General features: G+C 43.2%; 1 protein-coding gene across 1 annotated transcript in view; it reads right to left on the bottom strand.

Annotated features, from left to right (window-relative positions):
- Nucleotides 1–20,681, bottom strand: part of RAB1A (RAB1A, member RAS oncogene family) — a 176,126-nt gene that overhangs the window by 62,653 nt on the left and 92,792 nt on the right. Inside the window, exon 2 of the mRNA XM_078649415.1 lies at nt 14,192–14,264. Within this exon, the coding sequence (XP_078505541.1) occupies nt 14,192–14,264 (73 nt within the window). The remainder of the gene's footprint in view (nt 1–14,191; nt 14,265–20,681) is intronic.

Below are 20,681 nucleotides of genomic sequence, written 5' to 3'. Positions count from 1 at the left end.
ATTTACAATGCAACGGTTTCGCCTTTGTAAAAGTTAGAGCTATTGGCATTGTAAATGACAAATTTTGTATTTATGTGTTGGTTTTGAAAACGGATAAATAAATGCCATTGTCATTTACAATGTCAATAGCTTAATCTCTCGAAAATGCGAGACCTATTGCATTTGCACCCACACGCACACACACAGAGCCACACACACAGCCACCTAAAAAAAAGCTAGCCACACAGACAGAGCCCCAACACACACAGAGCCCAGCCCTTTCACAACCTGATACCCATACCCACCCCTAAATCCGAAAACTCCCATACCGCCTAATACCCCTATCCAACCCTAAATATACCATTACCTCCCTATACCCCTACCCATAATATCCAATGCCCTTACTAACTCCTAAACCCCAAAAAACACCGTTCCTACCCAAGACCCCCACCCACCACTGAACCCTAAAAACTCCCTTACCACCCAATACCCCTACCCACCCCTAAACTTTAAAAATACCATTACCTCCCTACACCTCTACCCAACACCCTTACCCATCCAGAAAAAAAACCTTATGCCACAAGACCCTTACCCACCCCTAAAAATACCTGCACCACCGAAGACCCATAAAAATACCATTACCTCTCTATACCTCTGCCAAATACACTTACCCACCCCTAAACCTACCCTTACCTAACCCTAGAAATACCCGTACCACACAAGACCCCTACCCCTCTCTAAACCTTACTTGGAGAGAGATATAAATATATATTTTCACACACGCATACATTTATCTTTACCTTCTATGCGTGCTAAAGGTATATACATTGCAAATACATTTGTGATAAAAAAATGCGTGGTAAATGTCCTGTGTTGTAAAAAAAGTGTTGTAAAGACTGTTTCCCGCAATGGTGTGTGTTCAGATCTTGCGGGGTGTTTTAAGGTTTATTGGGCCCTTTGTCTAGGTCTGCTCACGGGGTTTATAGGGGTCCAGGAACTCGTGACCCGTTTTTGCTAGAGACAACTTTTTGGGGAAAATTGCAAATTACGCGGTAGACTTTGGATCATGTCGCAAATCTATACTCCTGCAGTAAACGCAGCAGAATCGGTACTGAAGACGGGTGTAAAGAAATTAGGAGGTACTATCTCAAAGCTGCATTGAGGAATGGAGACACATTTCACACTAAGATTTGTAAAGCTCAAGGTTGAACTGCATTCTTCCCCACTGAGCTGCAAAGGATAAGATTCCTTTCAGCTGAGGCAGTTCCTCCACAGTCTGAACACCTGTCACGTCGTCTAATTCCACCATCAATGGGTTCCTTGTAATTTAGGTATCAGAAGAGAATTCCACATCCTAGCCAATAGACTCTGAAAACCTTTCAGATCAGTTAGATGCTGGGGGCCTATAACACGTGACTTTGGCAAGCAGAAACCAGCGCTTTGAAACCCTGGAGTCCGTTGACGGAATACATCTTTCTCAATGAACTTGCTGGGCAGAGGTTTGTGTGGTGCAGTACTTAAAGGTGACCCACACACTAAGGATGCAGTAAATTTAACAGTACACTTTCATCATATCCCAAACATCTAAGAGAAATCTGAGCATGGCTCGTGTTTCGTGAGTTGAAGCTATCCATCCTTGACACCCTATCATTAAAGCTACCACACAGCAGCAACAGCAGGCTCTACAAAGCATGCAGTTGCGATGCACATAAACATCACCATATCTTTTAACTCCTAGGCCGCATCATGCCAAGGGTACCCAAAAATATCCATACCCAAATATTCAAACACTAGAGTTGGAATATTAAATTACTCCTGAACTAAAAGCATGTTTAAATGCCTCTCAGAAGCTTTGCAGGGGAAGCATTGAAAAGGACTACTTTGAGAAGGCACAAGAAATATGAGAAAACTGGTAAGGTTGGTACAACTGGAAGCAGGAGATTCCCAATGCAGTCAAGCTGACTTGCCTACCACTTGAAGAACCTAGAAAAGAGAGACCAGCGGTGCACAAGTATTGTAATTGCATTCATATAGCGCGTACAACTCATGGAAGAGGCATTGAAACTAGTGCTGCGTACAGGCCTTTCTGTAGAAGGGACAACTTCCAAGTACCAGTGCACAGAACCGAGGAGGCAATGCAACCGCTCCTTTGTCACAAGTGAAAACTCGAATCATGCATTGTTTTACAGCAAAGCACTGTTTACTTAAATTCTAACAGACTTCATCTTTGATATTTTGTTTAATCTTTTGAGAGATGTAAAGTCACACTTGCTGCTGTAGCTTAAAAATGCTTTTATTCCACTGGAGTGATCAACTCTGCGATTGAATTCACAATGAATAGCTTATTCAATTTCCTCACTTGCATGAATGTCAATAACTCTTGGGCGGCTGCCAAGAGATGAGCCGCTTGATATGGCATGAATACAATGCCTTCGAGTGATGTATGCCCTTCGCTCACCATTACTGACTGGAGTGTAAGGCAGAAAACAAATATTTCTATTCTTTGGAAAAATACACCAAGATTGCATTAGGGTCACCATTTTATGCAAAAGACACAAAAGGGTGTGTTGCTGCAGATCCACAGTTTATCCTCTTACACTATTAGATGTAATCCAGAATAATCGCTATTAACTATGTAGGAAGGAAAAGGAATATATTGCGACCGGCGAATGTACGCTTTGCTTTACGGGCTTGGAAATTAAGTTGCAATTGGTTTTAGCAATTCTAAATTGGAAATGGAAGCAGTGCGCTGATCACCCCAACTCCTTCATCCTCCCTTTTTCTCCCACTATCTTGGTGGCCCATGCCATGGCCTATGCCATGGCCTCCTAACTGAGTCATTACACCTATGGACAAAAGACAAGTCTTCTGGATCGCAGGGTACCCAGGTTGTCTCTGCCCTGACATCCAAGCTTAGGAAGGTTGCCAAAGAGATACTTGTTTGACCTTGGAAAGACCCAGGGCTTGAACCCTCCCTGCCTTAATACCCTTGAGTAAGCTAGCAAACACCTCAGTATCATCCAACCATCACAATTTTCAGCCCCATCTCTCGCTCGCCTCCTACATGCTATTCTACGCAGCTACGCTCAATCACATTCATGACTTGCACTTTCAACGGCAGCCTAAAGATTCATGATTTTAAACAAATGAAAAAAATTATAATAAATCTATTTTTTTTTCGGTTTTTCCTCAGATTTCGACGATTCAATATTTCCACTTTGGAGCAGAAGTAATGGAACCGGTCACGTGTTTTCAGACATCAATACCACATCGAAGAGAAAAAAGACATAAGAAAAGTGAAGAGACCTCAAATCTGCTTAACGTGGCCATGCATAAATGACCCCCGAACAACAATACGTTTGAGTGAACGAACACAAGGCTGATGAGAAAACCTCATGAGGGTTGCACTAAGGCGGCGATAGTCTCAGGAAGTACCGCAGACGCACATCACTATGGTAACATGCTATGACGCGAATGACCTGCCTCCTAACCTTGTCAATCTCAAACGGCTTTACCATGCAGAAGCTATTTTTATTTAAATCAACTCACGTGACTTGGGGAGAGGGGGTGGTCATTCATCTTTTTATTTCTTTAACAGAACCAGGAAAGAAGGTTTTACAAATGCCAATGGAAGGTCACGACACATTCTGGTTTGTCGAAGAGGTTGCCGTGGTGCTCCGCCTCCAGTAGCTCTTAGTACAGAAAAGGTTGGAGACCCCTGCCCTACAGCTTTCGAAGAGCCTACGGTGAGGAAGGCGACAGCCCACAGCACAGCGGTGAATGCTCTTGAATACAGGCTATGTTAAAGCTGGGCCTTAATAAATATGTGTGCAAATCCTGCCAAACTATACACGGTGCTCATTTTTGCATGTTTCCATAATCTGAACGGTATAGCCCACGCTTTACATAGTAGTGTAACAAATACGCCAACAAAGAAACTGCACCAGTAAAGCAAAGCATCGGAATAATGCAATTGCGCAACTGAGGAGGGGGGAAAAAGTAAAATACCATTCCAAAGTAGGTGGTGCACACTTGCCAATCTGAGTTGCCACTATTAAATTCGCAAGAGTTGAAACTGTAGAAACGGATGCATTTTTTGTTGATCATACATACAACGACCCATTAACGCAGGTTCACAAAGTGGAGTGAAATCAGAACTTGAAGCACAGTCCTCTGCAGAGAGAGGCAGGCCACTCGAAAAAGCGTGCAACGCCAGGGCGTGTGCACTCCATTCTCTGCCAGTTTCTTTTCCAAGGCTTCACGAGCTGCTCGAGTGAATTTACGAGTACGCAGCACGGTTCGTCACGCAAGGGCCGTCAGACAATCGTAGAATGCACCACACGCCGCACAAGGCCCTCCTTCACAGGTAGGGATCACGCAGCTGCTCCTGTCAATCACATGACAGACGGGGTGGGGGAGCGACTCCAGTGCTGCTCAGCCGGGATGAGAGCAGCAACTTTCGAGAGCTGTTCGTGCCGTGGAGGTCATTTTAGGACGCCCTGATGGAGGGAGCATGAGCACAGTTTATCATTGTTAAACCATCGACTTTGGCGTTTAACTGAAAACTTCAGTCACATCCGATTTCTTTACTTAGTTGGGTGGTTATCAAGTGAGTACAAAGACCAAAGTATACATTTAGTTTTCGGGTCCTACCTGGGGTTGCCACCATCACAGGAAAAACAAGCGGGAGGGGGGCGGGAGAGAACACGGACGACGGGAGGGGGGCGGGAGAGAACACGGACGGCGGGAGGGGGACGGGAGGGGGGCGGGAGAGAACACGGACGGCGGGAGGGGTGCGGGAGAGAACACGGACGGTGGGAGGGGGGCGGGAGAGGACACGGACGGCGGGAAAGGGGAGGGAACGGGAAAAAACGTAACTCCGCCCAGGGAAAAAATCTCGGGAACGCCCCCGAATCTGGTCCGGCCTTGACGGACAGATCCGGCACCCAATGGCTAGCCTCCATTTATGGAGCTAGCCAATGAGAGCCGGGGGACGTTCCCGAACTCCTTATTGTCAACATAGGATTTCACCTGTGCTGAAAGGCTGCGCAGAGCGCAGCCTTTCGGCAGGCGAAACCCAAAAAGGGGGCGAGAGAGGAACCTGCCAATTACAGACCAATAAGTTTAATTTATGTGTTTTAGAAGGTGGTTGGCAGGGTTCTCATTTCTAGAATGGTGGTCTGGCTGGAGGAGGGAGATATCCTAACGCACCTACAAGTGGGGTTCAGGCAGAAGATAGGCACAATGGACCAAGTATTTAGATTTACAGCTACATATTGGAAGATTTTGTCCATCGGCAAAGGTTCATTATACTTGGCTTTTATAGACCTTAAAACTGCCTTCGACCTTGTACCCCGTGCTAAATTGTGGCAGGTGTTACACGACATGGGCTTACCGCGATACCTCCTAGTGTTAATAAAAAGACTCCATGATGGCACTTAAGCTAGAATCAGATGGGGGAGTGAGGGACAATTAACTGAGAAAATACCAGTGCAGAGGGGGGTCCGCCAGGGTTGCGTGATGGCCCCCACTCTGTTCTCCCTCTTTATAAATGGGGTGGCAGACCATTTGAGGGAGGAACCAGCGGATGCCCCTACCCTGGCGGGCGAAAAAATACCAGCCCTCCTCTTCGCAGATGACACCCTCCTGATGTCTAAGACCCCCTCTGGCCCCCAGAAACTGTTGGATAGGTTTGGTGTCTTCTGCTAGGAGCGTGGGCTCACAATCAACACCACCAAAACAAAACTGATGGCATTATCCCGAAGTAAGAAACTCAGGAAGATTAACATCACCCTAAATGGTTCACCCCTAGAGGAAGTGAATGCATTTGACTACCTGAGAGTAAGGGTAAACCACAAGATGAAATGGGACTCACATGTAGCCAAAATGCTCTTGAATCTTAAAAGAGTGTCGGGAGCAATCTCAAGAGACCATCGTGCTACCTCCAGTAGACCCATTGCCCCTGCTCTAGCCGTCTATGATGGAAGGGCATTGGCTGCTGCAACCTATGGGTCAGAACTGTGGGGTTTGGATAGTGTCCCTGAGCTAGTCAAAACTGAGAACAAGTTTTTGAGAGAGCTAGTGGGTCTCCCGGTTTCTACCCCCTTAAAACCATTACTCCACGATATGGGTCGCCGCTCTTTTAAAGATATAGTTGGCCTGCGTCCATTACTCTACTGGGTGCGCCTTAGAAGGACGCCGGAGCTGGCACACTATGCTGCAGTCCTAGATGAACTCATTACCCTGAACAGCCCAAGGAAGATTGTTTGGTTGAATAAATTAAGGGTACTGATGATTAACTTGGGGCTAAGTGAAGAATGGTTGTCACTGTCACCCCCTCCAAGAGAAACTATTAAGAACATTTATTGGGAGTGGATTCAAGCTAGGGACCTTGAAAGTTCAAAGTGGGGTGCTTTAACTGATCAGATTCTGGACCATAAGCCAGTGAGGAAGTTGGAACCCTTTCTAGATTTTATCAGAACACCGAGAGACAGAACTTTGTTCCTAAAATTAAGGTACAGGACTCTTCCCCTGAATGTTTTTACCAGACGCTGGAGAGATTCTTCACACCATCAAGCCACCTGTCCGGGGTGTGCAAACCCCACTGAGTCCCTAGCCCATTTCTTGTTTGCCTGTCGGGCCTATAGTGGGCCCAGGAGAAGATGGTTAAAGCCAGTCTGTAGAGCTATGGGAACAAGGCATCATACAGTGGCCCTCTGCATTTTGACAACGGACACTACATCTATGATGGTTATCTGTGATATAGCAAAATATCTGGGGAAAGCATGGCAGATACGCACAAAGCTTGCACAACTGAGAGTGGGGTATGGAATTGAGCCGCACAACTTTCATCATTTTAGCAACTAGCATTTAAATTTTTTTAGAGCAAAATTGATTGGATCTGCTTTTTAACGCGATTGTGTTTTTTAATCCTAATTTTTATCTTGTGCCTTGCTTTTTGTATCTTGAACCCTGTTTTTAACAAAATATTACTTTACATAATGATGAAATGTACTTACTTTTATGATACCTTGCTATCGAAAAAAATATTACAACGGCTTTGCCCAGGATTCAAGTCACCTCCTCTAGACAAGATCGTAAGACCATTAGCGATGGAGTACGTTTTAGAAGTCTGGGACTTTAGCCATATGGCCCTATTCTCACTTGAGTCGAACTGAACACTTTGATAATGGCATTAATTTACGTTGGTTTCAACATTCCTATCGAACGATCTTTTGTGTTTGACTTTCTTAGCAACCGTTCTGAAACCACCCTTTTAAAATAACTGCTGAGTGTATTTTTTTAGTACCACTGCTGTACTTAATTTAAACTTAGTATCTCAGGGGTCGAGATCACGTAAAAATATCCTATTGTAGGGAATTCTGCTTTTGGGCAAGGTTCCCCTCTTTCTTCTACACTACAGTCGTAATGGCGATAAAAGTTAGTCCTTGCAGTGCACGACAAAGGGAAGTAATGAGCAGAAGGAAGCTAGCCCCAGTGCAGCAGTTCAGCATCAAATGGCCAGTTTTGTAAGATGGATAAGTCAAGATGCATAGTTCAGGCCCGTTTTTCAAAAGGTTCTGGTTTTATGGATAATGAAACCAAGTGTAAATTGTATGTAACCGCTGCTATGTACAACATATCTGATGGTGCCTAAGTAGAGGCATTGAAGTACACCTGGAGACTGCCCAAGGGTAGGTCTAGAACTGGACAAAAGCCCAAACCAGAAGTTAGTGGTCAGGAGGATGTGTGTGGCTGGTATAAAAAAAAAAAAAAACGAGAACCAAGACTCGTGTGGGAAGAACATGGCAAGAAGGCCCAAGGCAGCCAGATCACAAACATACTCGGTGACGACGAACTTAGGGAGCCTGCTTCAACTGTGTGAAAAGGGTTTTAACTGCCCAACAGAGAACTGTATGTGTTTCTAAAAAGAGTATAAGAGAAGCTGATCTGAAAGCCACCGGGGCAAAAAGGGGCATAGGAAAGGACTCTTTGCTAAGCAAACCAGCAGTCTAGCTGTAACTGGTTTGGTACTAGTTTTGGTGAAGATTCTTTCTAGGGACTTCCAAGTGAGTGATGAAACTAATTTCCTCTCTCTGTGAGCTGGTACTGAGAAACATTAATCTCCTGATGAAGGCGAGGTGTCTTATGTCAGCAGCACAGACTGAACCTGCACCTGGGAAGGGGAGGGCATAGCTTTTGGTCTACAGAGTGACAAAAGACTCTACCCGCAGCAAGGATGCAAGCCAGGGATACCACCAAAGGAACTGTTACATTTGGAAACTGAACTATGCAGGCCTGCACCAGGCAACCAACCCTCATCCCACCCTTCCAGACGGACTAAAGGCAAGAGATGCCCTGGAGCTGAGTCATGCTCTGCTCCTGGAGTTGAAGAATCCAATAGGGGCTACGTCCGAGTAATGTGCAACAACTTTCACAGACTTCCTCAGCAGAACAGAGAAGGGTGAAGTGGAACTGTTGCTTTGAAATAGGACGAAACTAAATCATAAAATAACCTTTGTAATTTCACCAAATTTTGGGAACTTTACAGAGTGATTTCTTGATCCAAGTGCGTTCGTATGGCTGACCACTAGAACACATTCTCTTAAGTCCAGCTTCCTACAATCCAAATGTGGAGGATAGATCTTCATACCTCCTATGTTCGTCTCAGATTATCACGGCTTCATGCATTTGAGATGTTATCCAGCCATAACTAAAGAGGACTGTTGTCAAATATCCTTGGCTAAAGCTACGATTGATGTGCATCACCATCAATGACATTTTTTGACACACCACCCCATATGGAGTTCAATTACTGTCATTACACGAAACACACATAAAGGTGATGAGCGGAGTACTTGGAAATAATCTAAACCAAACCACTGGCAATTGTTCTGAGTAACATTCCAAACCATCATTTGTGTCAGAACCCAAGCTGTACCTCAGTGACGAGGCCTAACAAGGCCGAATCTGACCTACGATTGCTTGTGTTACCCTCTGGAACGAGGGGAGGGGAGGGAATTGAGGGGTGGGGGGGCGGGCAGGGAGTTACCTGGCAGTTCAAAATGGATTGTTCCTGTGATGTGCAGGTTCAGTACTGAGTCACATAAGGCAGGCCTCTATCTAGAGTGGCACAGAGTGTGAAAAATGATGGCTTAGAATGCTATGCAGAGTGATTGTCAGTGGTTTAGACTACCTGCAAAGCATTAATCCCATCTGCTTGTGTGTACGATCTCAATACACTTATTTAGCTCCAATCAACTGAATATGTTCCAACAAAAAATCCTTTGAGCTCTGTCAAAGAAAACTAATGCTGACAGAGCAACAGCATTACCTTTTATCTATACCACTTGGACTTTGCACATATGGTGTGGTCCGTTGCGAGATAACTTGGGGGGTGGGGGTGGGGGGGGGGAATAACAGCTTGCACTGTTGGAGGCAAGAATGTGATCAAATCTATTCCTCTAGTTTAAACACGAGACATTTTTGCTAAATATGAGGATATATATTTACATCGGGCATGGTTACCCCCAATGGGTGTCCTGGTGAGTACAGGAAGGCAACTAAAAGACTCATTAAGGAAACTGGAAGTCCGGAAATAGGAGCTTTTTAAGTCAGGAGGAGGTTATTTAATTACATTGAAAGTGATAAAGGAAGGTGATCCTAGCTCTTCGATGAGAGAAAAAAGAAGTACCACCCTCATACACGGACTTTATAGATTAGGGACATGGAAATACAAGGAAGAGGAATTAACAGTCTAAGCAGACACATAAGGAATCAGTTTCAAGTGCAAACATGCTAGACTTTTTTTGACATAGAAATGTTTACAGTAATAAGGACATGAAAAGGCCATTCTTTTTAGGAAGGAGTCAGTGCAGTTCCTTTAGACAACAGAGAGACGAGTGGTGAGTACGCTCATGAAGTGTAGCAGCAGAGTTCTGAAGCAGCTGCAGGTAGTAAAACAAATTATTTAGGCCCAAATAAAGTGTTAGCACAATCAAGCCCACAATGGACTGCAGCTTGAATTACTGCCATTAAACAATAGTGAGAGAAGATGAAACATCTCAGATTTTTAGCAGAATGAGATCCTCTTTCCTTTCACTGCTGCCTCTTGTAGAATCCTATTGGCCCATGCACACTTGTAATGCAAAAATATTCTGCTGCACCTATGCTAGTTGACGACTTACTTTCCTCATCAGTCACTGTGCATTCAGTGAAAATTATTTTCCATTAGTAAGACAACCATGACCCAGGTATAACATTCATCTTAGAATATCGGTGTTTTGAATTCTCTTTACCTTTGGAGTAACTGTTCTGCTTTTAACAGGGTTTTTAGACATTTTAGTAGCCTTTTAAAGCAGGGCTCGAAAAATCTAACCCGCTCGCTATGGCAAGTCAGATTTGATCAGGTCGCGCTAGTTTCAGGACTTATTGGTCCCTTCTGGCGAGTGAACTTGAGCTGGAAAGGAATAGGTGTTCTGCTCATTCCGAAAGACAATGAGCAATAAAGAGGTTGTGTTTTTATCTTGACACATCTGCTCTATGTTTAAGGACAGAGGTCAAATGTCTACTTTTTGGAACAAATTTTATTCAGGTTTTATACTTGGCACAAAAGCGGCCCAAAGGGACCATAAACGAACGACATTTCAAAATAAATGCCATTTTGGACAAAATAGGAATAATATTGACAGGAAAACAAAATAAACAGTTAACCATAAACAAACAAGCACACATTCAGCGCCCCCACTACCTCATGCCCCACTCAACCATTTACGCATTATGTCTAACTGGATAATTAAAGTACGAGTACGAGTACTGAGATGTGATTAGATTGCTACTCGTGTTATAAGGGATTCCTGGGACTCCACCACCTACAGGTCTATACCTCTATAGTGTGCCCATCGTTGCCATATTTTCCCATGCTTCAGTGGGCAACCCCGCGCCTGGAACACTGCCAATTCCATTGCCATGCACCAGTACAAGGCTTTTTTCCACTTTTCTAAGATTGGCGGGCGGCACTCTTCCTGTGTTGGGCAGTATTCCGCTTAGCAAGTTTAAGCCCTAGGAATAAGGTGTTGTTCATACCCATTACCGTCAATTTCATCTGTGCTATGGAGTAGTGCTACTTTGGGATCTACAGGGATATGCCAAGATAATACCTCCCCAAGACAGGTCAAAATTTTTATACCAGAAGGGTTGAAAAGTGCTGCAGCTTCATACTGTATGTAGGAAGGTGCCCGTTTCCCGGTTGCACTGGAGGCACACCAGTGACCAAATTGCAACCATGCGCCAAAGGCGGAGTCTGGTGAAGTAGGCTCGATGGAGGAATTTGAATTTGATTAGAGAGTAGCGAGATGCTATAGATGCACAGCGAGGACTAGCTAAAGCCTCCGTCCAATCATCGTCTGAGAGGTCAGGTATGTTGCTTTCCCAATTCTGTCGAAGTGAGCCTTATGTTGTATTGTTATGCGTTACGATGGTTTGATATATTTGCCCAATCTGGTGTGCCTTTATCTCCCATTAATAATAGCCCTTCCAATGGGTGGAATTCTGGGAGGTCTGCAAGTGTTGCAGTGTATGGGGTCAGGGCGTGTTTCATTTGCAAGTATTTGTTCATTTGCAAGTATTTGTTGGCTTGGTTGAGGTGGAGGTGAAATTTCTCAAGCAGTTGTCAATCACAATACACCAGAGAACACCCAATCACTAGATCTATAATCCAATAAGGTGATCTGGCAAGCAATAATGGAGATTCTTCCCCGTGATGCGTTCCAATTAGTCCTTTGCCAATGTCCTTTCAAAAAGATTTTAACCACACTCCTGAATCAGGTCTTTTGACTTTTATTTCCAATATTCGAAATAAACGAAGAACAGCAGCAGCCGACGTGCGTTATGCCCGCAGGGCTTTTTCAAGGCTCAAAAATCAGATTATGTCGTTGTGATGAAGTTGCTGCTCAATATTGGCCCAGCTTACTATAAGGAAATTTTCCGTGTACAATGGATGCGAATAAAGTGGCAGGCAATATTAAGCCCAGGCTTTAATGTGAAATGGATGGTTAGGTGAAATTTGACTGTCTGAGAGGTTGGATATTGCATTGGGAAACACATAGTTTTGGTGGTCAATCTGCATTTTAATTTGCATAAAATCTTACCATTTCGAGTGGTAAAGTCTTAGAAACTGTGTTTCAACCGTCCTTTCTTGAGATTTCCTAAGAGTCTACTTGCTTTTCACCGATCTTTCAAGGTTGACACACAACTCTGAAAAGTTCTACATGGTAAGATTACATACTTTAGAGCCACAAAAGGAGGACTGCATTGGACCTAATCCTCATTTCTAGGATGATCCAGGTCAGTGTCTAGACTATTTGAGGCTGATCGTCACTAGTAAGTCAGCCCACAGGTCTGGTTTTAGGAACCAAGGGGTCAGGTGTCAGTATGTGATGAAAGCTTAAAGTTTGCTGTTGTCTTCCATATGTTGAAGGTGCACTGTCCATCCTGAAAAGTGAGAGTTTCCAAGGAGTTATAGGAGTAACATTCTCCAGGATCCGATGCCTTCGCTTCTAAAAATAATTTCCTCTGCACCCCGCTGTCCAAATCAATTACTAGATAATTCACTAACCTGCACCTGTTAACCCAATTTGGTGCCCTAATCAAGCTCCTCCTCATGAATCCTTCCATTCACGGTTTTTAATGATTTACATATAAAATATTTACAGCGATTTAAGCAAAATGAAAATACACTTTAAAAATTCCGGAATTTTCCATAATATATTTTGGACGTTCAGCAAGTCCTAACAGTAGCCAAGTCTCACCTTAAATGAACAATAACACAAAGTTCACTTTATGACTACTCATCTTTCAAAGACCATGGTAGTCAATGCCAAGGTTATATTTAGGCAAACAAACACTGCCTCATATCATACTATTGCTTTTTGACTGATGCTGTAGATAGTGTTAGCTCCTGAGGCAGGTAAATATAAGGGCATATTAAACAAATGGCCATTGCTGTGGCTGCATCCAGTACAGCTCTAGAACAGTTTGTGTATGTTGCAGGTATTGCTCCCACGATTTGAGGATAAAAGACAGTATGCCTGGGCCGCAAACCATGTCCTACATCAAGCATCATTTTAGATTGAAGATCCTATATTTTAAGAATGGAAGATAAGTATTTGGCACATATCCTCTTTTTCTTGACCCTTTTAGTTAGGCCATTCAATACAAGGTTATTACCTTTTCTGTCTGCTACACCCGTGTTAGACTTAGGGAGCTGCCTAAATTAGAATTAGATTTTTGTATACTAGAGAATACCTATAGCAAATCGTGCCATTCTTCAAAAATCTCACTAACCTTTTTATTACAACTAGCTTTTCTTCTATTGTTTGTATACTAGAAGAAATGCAGGGCTAGAACATATATAAGACTAAATTCTGCAAGACTGACCTAATGAGGCCATTTAAAAGTACAAATGGTTATTAGTTCAGCCTTCAGGTTTGCCTTCATTCACGGTATGTGCAATATCTTTCTGCAAACTTAAGAATTGTCAACGTCCTGATTTCATTCATTTTTTATTTTACTAAACTTTCGTTCTGGATTAATAGGGTGGTACTTAGCAGTTGATGAGTTACTGGGAAAACAAAAATGGCAATGACATTAGGGAATAGTGGCGGGGGTGAACCAGAGGAGGTGTGAGACGGGGGGTGAGCTTTGAAAGGACTGTGGCTTATATATTTGGGAATACTGTGCATAGAGTACTGCATACTATTCCGAAAAAGATGTGTGGTGTACCTTAAAAAAGTATCTTAATGGAAAATAGATTCTGATTATTTTTTTTACTTTCATTAAAAATGTGCCTTGATAGAAGCATGTCGATATCTGGCTTGAAAATATATACATTTCATCTTGCAGAGCACTTTTTGGAATCTTGCAACTTCGAACCGTGCAAAACACTACAATTCTGATGGGAATCATTGCTAAAAATACTTACTTTCATTCTAGTGTAGCACATTAAGACAGCTCATGTGCAAAATCTGTTTGGGGAAAATGTTTAATTCTTCCTTTCTACCTACACAAACATTTCACAACATAAGTGACCAGCCTTAAAAAAAAGTACAAATAAGACAATGTGAGTATGAAAGGTCTTCATGCGTAAGACCACTGCTATGGCATTTATGGAAGAAAATGAAATGTGGGTGTACACAATTAGCAAGGAACTTACTGCAAACCTAAGCAGAAGACAGGACTTTCCAACGCCAGAGTCTCCAATGAGCAGCAATTTGAATAAATAATCACTGGAAAAAAATAAACAAGCAAATTTAAAAGCACATTCAACACTAATCAAAGTTAACAGACTATGTACAAAAGACTGCTCTGACAATTATATTCACCTAAACTCTTTCCTCAAATGCAACAAACATTCAATGCCTTCCTCAAAACTGAACGCCCTGTAATAGTAGACTATCCAGATCACTTCTATAATCCAATCACTCTACATCCGGATGCACTCCTGATCTTGAAATCAGACTAGAACTAGACTATTTTTATTCTGAATTTAAAAATGTTGACACATAAAAGGTTAGTTTGTCATTGTCCTGGCAAATGACTAACACTGTAATTGATGCAGGCTCCTCCTCACTCCTATAAAAAAACTTTGTAAATATCAATAACGATATCAAGCTAAAAAATGTCTCCAGAAATAGGTTCAGTGGAACTCAAGGAAGATAAAAAACGTAAGGACTATGGAACATAGGCTTCACCAGTATAATTGTATAATTCTGCTACCGTTTTAGTCAACTGGTGAGCAAATGGGCTTATCAGTTGACTAAAACAGATTTTATCAAGCTAAGCAAGCCTTCGTAAAATCAAATTTGGTTGATAACCATCCCAAAAATGATGGGTTTTCATAAAACAGTCCACAACTCCAATAGTTTCGCACAAATGCTCCTCCATTAAGTGAGCGCTATTCTGAATTCTTCACTGATGAGAAATACCTATTTATGTAACTACTCCAGGCCATGCCCCCAAAGTCAGGAGAAAATCATCGATCAACTGGCTTGCCTTCAGCCCTGTCCCCTATTAGTTCGGACTGGACTGTTCCCATGAGGCACAGGGTCAGAGCTGATTTACATATAGCCAGTGTCTAACCCAGGGTGGTGTGGAGTGCAAAAAAACGATGGATTTAGGCCCAGATCCTTGTACTGGGGTGAATGTATGACATTGTTCTACATTCTGTCCATCAACTGTGTTTTTTGCAATTTTCAACCCGAGTGGGCTGGGTATGCTCAGACGCGAGTCCCAGGCTCTACACACCACTGGAGTCAAGCTATCCAGGCTGATGAAGGCTGATAGCCAGAAACCGGTCCTTGGATGCTTGATTCCGGTCTGGGAAAGACATGGCTTGGTAGTTCGGACTGGACTGTTCCCATGAGGCACAGGGTCAGAGCTGATTTGCATATAGCCAGTGTCTAACCCAGGGTGGTGTGGAGTGCAAAAAAAACGATGGATTTAGGCCCAGATCCTTGTACTGGGGTGAATGTATGACATTGTTCTACATTCTGTCCATCAACTGTGTTTTTTGCAATTTTCACCCCGAGTGGGCTGGGTATGCTCAGACGCGAGTCCCAGGCTCTCCACACCACTGGAGTCAAGCTATCCAGGCTGATGAAGGCTGATAGCCAGAAACCGGTCCTTGGATGCTTGATTCCGGTCTGGGAAAGACATGGCTTGGTAGTTCGGACTGGACTGTTCCCATGAGGCACAGGGTCAGAGCTGATTTGCATATAGCCAGTGTCTAACCCAGGGTGGTGTGGAGTGCAAAAAAACGATGGATTTAGGCCCAGATCCTTGTACTGGGGTGAATGTATGACATTGTTCTACATTCTGTCCCATCAACTGTGTTTTTTGCAATTCTGTCCCCTATTAGGGCATCAAAATCGCTGAAAGCATCCTACCTATTAACTACACAACAAACCCATCCAGTTTTCTATTGCTGAATTGCTCGGCCATCACACTGCCCCACATTTGGTCAAACATTTGGAACCTCTCATTCTCACAGAAAATTTGTGTCTGCCTAAAAAGCACATGCAGATCCAGATTACCTCAACAGCTACCGGACAATTACTGATCACCTGTTCCAGACTCAAAATTATTAAATGCATCTTTATTGCATTCCACCTTAACTGTATCATGATACTCGCCACTCATCCATCCATCTAGCGAGCTTAGAGGAAATAAAGTAATGATACTTCTATGCTACAAACAGTTGAGGATGGTCTACATTCTTGACAAAGGGGAACAGGGTCTCCTGATTCTCCCCAATTGGTCCTCTGCTTTTCATATAGAAGACCAAACAGACCTCTTTGATGCCCATAAAACCAAATGGTCATATGCTAAATAGGTTTTCATCCTGCTCAACTACTACTGACGACATGTAAAGTGTGATAACTCAGGCTCCACCCACATCGGACTCCTTTGTATGAACCCAAAGGTTCTATTTTAGCTACTATATTACTCAACATATATGTGGACCCTCTCATTGGACACCTACAAACTAACGTGATTATGATGAATACATGCAGCTGTATCCAAATCGGCTTTCTTAAACACACAAGCCGACTCAACTGCTATTCATCTACTTAAATCACTCTAACTCATTAGTACATGTCTGGTTGAAGTCCAAATTGTTCATTATCACTAATATCAAATGTTTGTTGGTTTTTTTGCATGGTGGACTAGATTTGCAAGGCATTGTGAACACTATGACAAAATACAAATACAAATAATGTTTAAAGATACCAAAAACCTCCTGCTGGTAGATAACTACATTTGATTAAAGTCTTAGTCCTTTACAGATTAATCATGGTGCTCTTGCATTTACCCAAGACTGAATTAGCTCCCATTAAATGTCTCTCATAATAGAACAAAATGCTTGTATCATGTTGTAGAACCCTATTTAAGTCACATATATTTATAAATTGACATGCCTCATACACAGGATCTTTTAACTCAATCACTCCAACCGCGGAGAAACTGAACATCGTTTGGATGTTAGGTAAGGTCTGCAGCGCTGACCTACAATAGACTCCTGTTCAATAAGTAATGCCCCAGAATCTAAACTTCATTCCTTTACCTCTGCTAGTAACCTCGTCACACCTGCTACCTCTCCACCAAGGTGATCAGTCTTTAATATAGTGCTGAAGTGCTGGACATTACTTTAAACTGTCCTTCTCTTTTTAAGTCGAGTCTGGGCAACGCATGAGCTGCTCTGCGCGGCATACTGTATTACAGTATGGACTTTAAGCTCCGCCAATATTTTTTATTGGCTAGTGTCATTGTCCTTTACAAATGCTGGCTTCTTAGTACTGCCTGGTCTTCATTTGTAACCTCTCAAGAGGACTGCCCTTTTCTTCTGTTAAACGGTATGCCTTATTTAGTGTGTAAGCACTATTTTCTTTAATGAGTTTCTCCTACTGCAGGCATTACATGCTTTCCTGCAACATTCAGCGGGCTATGGGCACTTTTACTTTCCAAGCAGCCCGGGACAATGGCGATCGCTTCTTGGAAGATAATTAGGTCTGGCATTTACAAGAGTTTGAGCTATTGGCATTGTAAAAGACACTACCTTTTATTTGTTAATTATCAAGACAGAAATAAAAGCAGGCATTGTCATTTACAATGCCAATAGCTTAAACTCTCGCAAATGCGAGACCTATTTCATTGCAAATGCTTAAGTATTCTTCTAAAATCATGTCCTAGGTTACTGTTAGATTTGGGGGTCTCTAGTTAGCACAGGCAGGTACTTGTGACAAATAAGGACCCTTGCCTCTAGTCAGGACAAGGGCATTACACATCTAAAATAACCCCTGCTCACCCCCTTGGTAGCTTGGCATAAGCAGACAGGCTTATGTCAGAGGAAGTGTGTAAAGTATTTGTGACCACATACAGTAACCCAGTGACAACACTACAGATGGACACCACACATGGTTTTATATAAAAAAATAAGTATACTTTATATAGAGTTACCACAAGACCATAAACGACAAAGATACACAATACGGTTACTTTAAGATGGTAGATTTAGCTTAGTTAAGTTCAGTTGATAAGATGCGACACTTTGCGCCAATGTACCTTACGATGCGTTGCGCTTCCACGACAAGCAATGTCGCAGCGAGGGAAATGCGGCAAAGTACAGATGCAAAAAAATAAAGACGTGAAGATCTTCCAGATGCGGCCCGCTTCTCCGGGGATGCGAGAAGTTCTCGGTTCAATGCGTGGACTGCAGCGGCAACACTCAGAAGTGCGACAGCCCCAGCTCCAACTACGACACTCTTCTTCCACGATGTGTGAAGCTTCCGCGCAATGCGACATCCTTGTTCAGAAATGCGACTGCAGCGCGCTTCTCGGGGATGCGAGGCGCTTTCCTCGATGCGGTGCAATGCGACAGTTCCAGCGGCGACACCCTTACTCAGAAGTGCGACGGCAGCAGCAGCGACTGCGACACACTTCGATCCTGTTCCAGCTCCTTGCGAAACACAGTTCCTCAGAAGGCCCAAAACAGCAGCAGGCACTTCCAAAAGATCTCTGGCGGGCTGGGGGTTGAAGTTTGTGGTCCCTGACACTTCAGCAGGAGGCAAGCTCTTTTCCAAGCCCTTGGAGATCCTTCACAAGTTGAAAGCAAAGTACACAAAGTTCCTTTCTCCTTCCTTTGGCAGTAAGGCAACCACTGCAGGCCACTCCCCCAAGCAGCACTTCAGCTTGGGAATAGTCTCTTCTCAGTAAAGGTTTCTTCTTGTAGTCCAAAGTGATCTAATTTCATGGGATCAGGGTCCCAATATTTATACCCCAAAATCCTTTGTTCTCTGAGGGGAGAGGGACCTTTGTCCAGCCCAAACCAGTTCTGAAGCACTCTGTTTACCAGACTTCTCATTTTCTTTCACAGTGTAGAGCAGAAACACCAGACGCCCCACAGGAGGTGGAACCAGCATTGTGGAAGGCAAGTACAGTCCTGGAGTACTTTGTTGACAGGACTCCTCTTCTTTTACTGTGCAGGGCAGAGACATCAGCCGCTCCCCAGGAGATGGAGCCAGCATTGTGGAAGGCATGCACAGCCCTATTCAATGTTCAGGTGCAACTCCTCCCTCCCATCTAGATGCAGATCTCTCTATTCACCACTGGGCTGACTCATCCTGTCTCTTGGAATCCCCCAGCCCTGTCACTCACAAAACAAGACAAATGAATACACAACCTAGCAGAGGCAGACTTGAAAGGTTAGGCAAGCAAATACCTACTTTCTAAAACCAACTTCACTAAAAGATGCATTTTATCATTCCAGGCATTCTAAACTCTAATTTCTACCATGTTCTCGGAGTCAGTTAGAATTATAAAATGTAATAATTCTAACAGCCCATTCTGGCCTGTGGAGAACAGGTAGCCTTGCAATAGTGAAAAAAGAAAATGGTTGCAATTCACTATTAGGACATGCCACACACACCAGGGCATGTCCTACCTCATACTTGCAATGCACCCTGCCCATGGGCCTACTAAAGGGGTGACATATGAAGAAAAGGGAAGGTTTAGGGACTGGCAAGTGGGTGCACTTGCCCAGTCAGCACTCAGTACCAGACTGCACACAGGCTCTGCAATGGCAGACAGACACATTTTACAAGGCTGCTTCTATGGGTGGCACAACCAGTGCTGCAAGCCCACCAGCAGCATTTGGAGGTAAACGCCCTGGGCACACTCAGTGCACTGTACTAGGGTCTGACAAGTAAACCAAATAGCCAAACATGGAACCACTGATTAATACCTCAATTTACAATAGGGAGCACTTGCACTGTGGCACTGGACAGCAGTGGCACAGTGCCCAAAGCATCTAACACCAGCAAAAATACATGAGGCAACAGCAAAAATGGAAGGGAGACCCACGCCAATGGTGCCAGGTTTAACAGTTACTATGTTTGCATTCTTACAACTGACCTTGGAACAGGGTTTGCATTCCCTGCCCTTGGGCATGTTTACTACATTTGCAGTCTGCATCTTTTGATCTCCCTGCATGCGTATATTTACTGTCATAATTGTCTGAATACTCTCAAAGTGCATTGTGTTTCAAGTCTCATCTCCCTTTGCACACCAATTTTTATCAAACTACCATGTGACTTTGCTATTTGCAAATATCTAAGTTTCCTATTCACTTTATGCTAGGATGCTATTTGAGCCTGGTAAGCACCAAAAGAGGAAAAAAAATGCTAAAATAGATTAAAATAAGTTTAGTACTTGCATTTGCTAACATTAGAGCTATTTGGCGGGGAAAATCAGAGAAAAAAATGGATTCCCAAGCAGTTTCTGAATTGATGTTCACTTTCCTTGTCACAGCTCTACAGGATTAAGCCTACATGATACCCTTCATCCTGTCATCGATGCCCTCAAATTAGACAGCTTTTCTCATCATTACGAGTTTTAGGTTTTACTGAAGCTCGTAATTCTTAACTCCTCAAGGCTGTTCGAAGCTCATCTTACATATATTTGTACCCCACTAATGTACTACATTAAGCGTCTGGCTAGACAAGGTCCAAAAGGCAAAATTATTACCAAACACTTCTGAATCGATATACCATGGCAGCATCATATGCATAAACTGCACAAAAGTCACACTCCTGACACACAATTCTAATAAACTTTCTTTATAAAACACGTTATGCTGCATTTACTGT

The sequence above is a fragment of the Lissotriton helveticus genome, chromosome 6 (genome assembly GCF_964261635.1).
Source record: "Lissotriton helveticus chromosome 6, aLisHel1.1, whole genome shotgun sequence".
NCBI lineage: Eukaryota > Metazoa > Chordata > Amphibia > Caudata > Salamandridae > Lissotriton > Lissotriton helveticus.
Note: the sequence above shows the minus strand (reverse complement) of the source record. Positions and strands in the feature narration are given on the sequence as shown.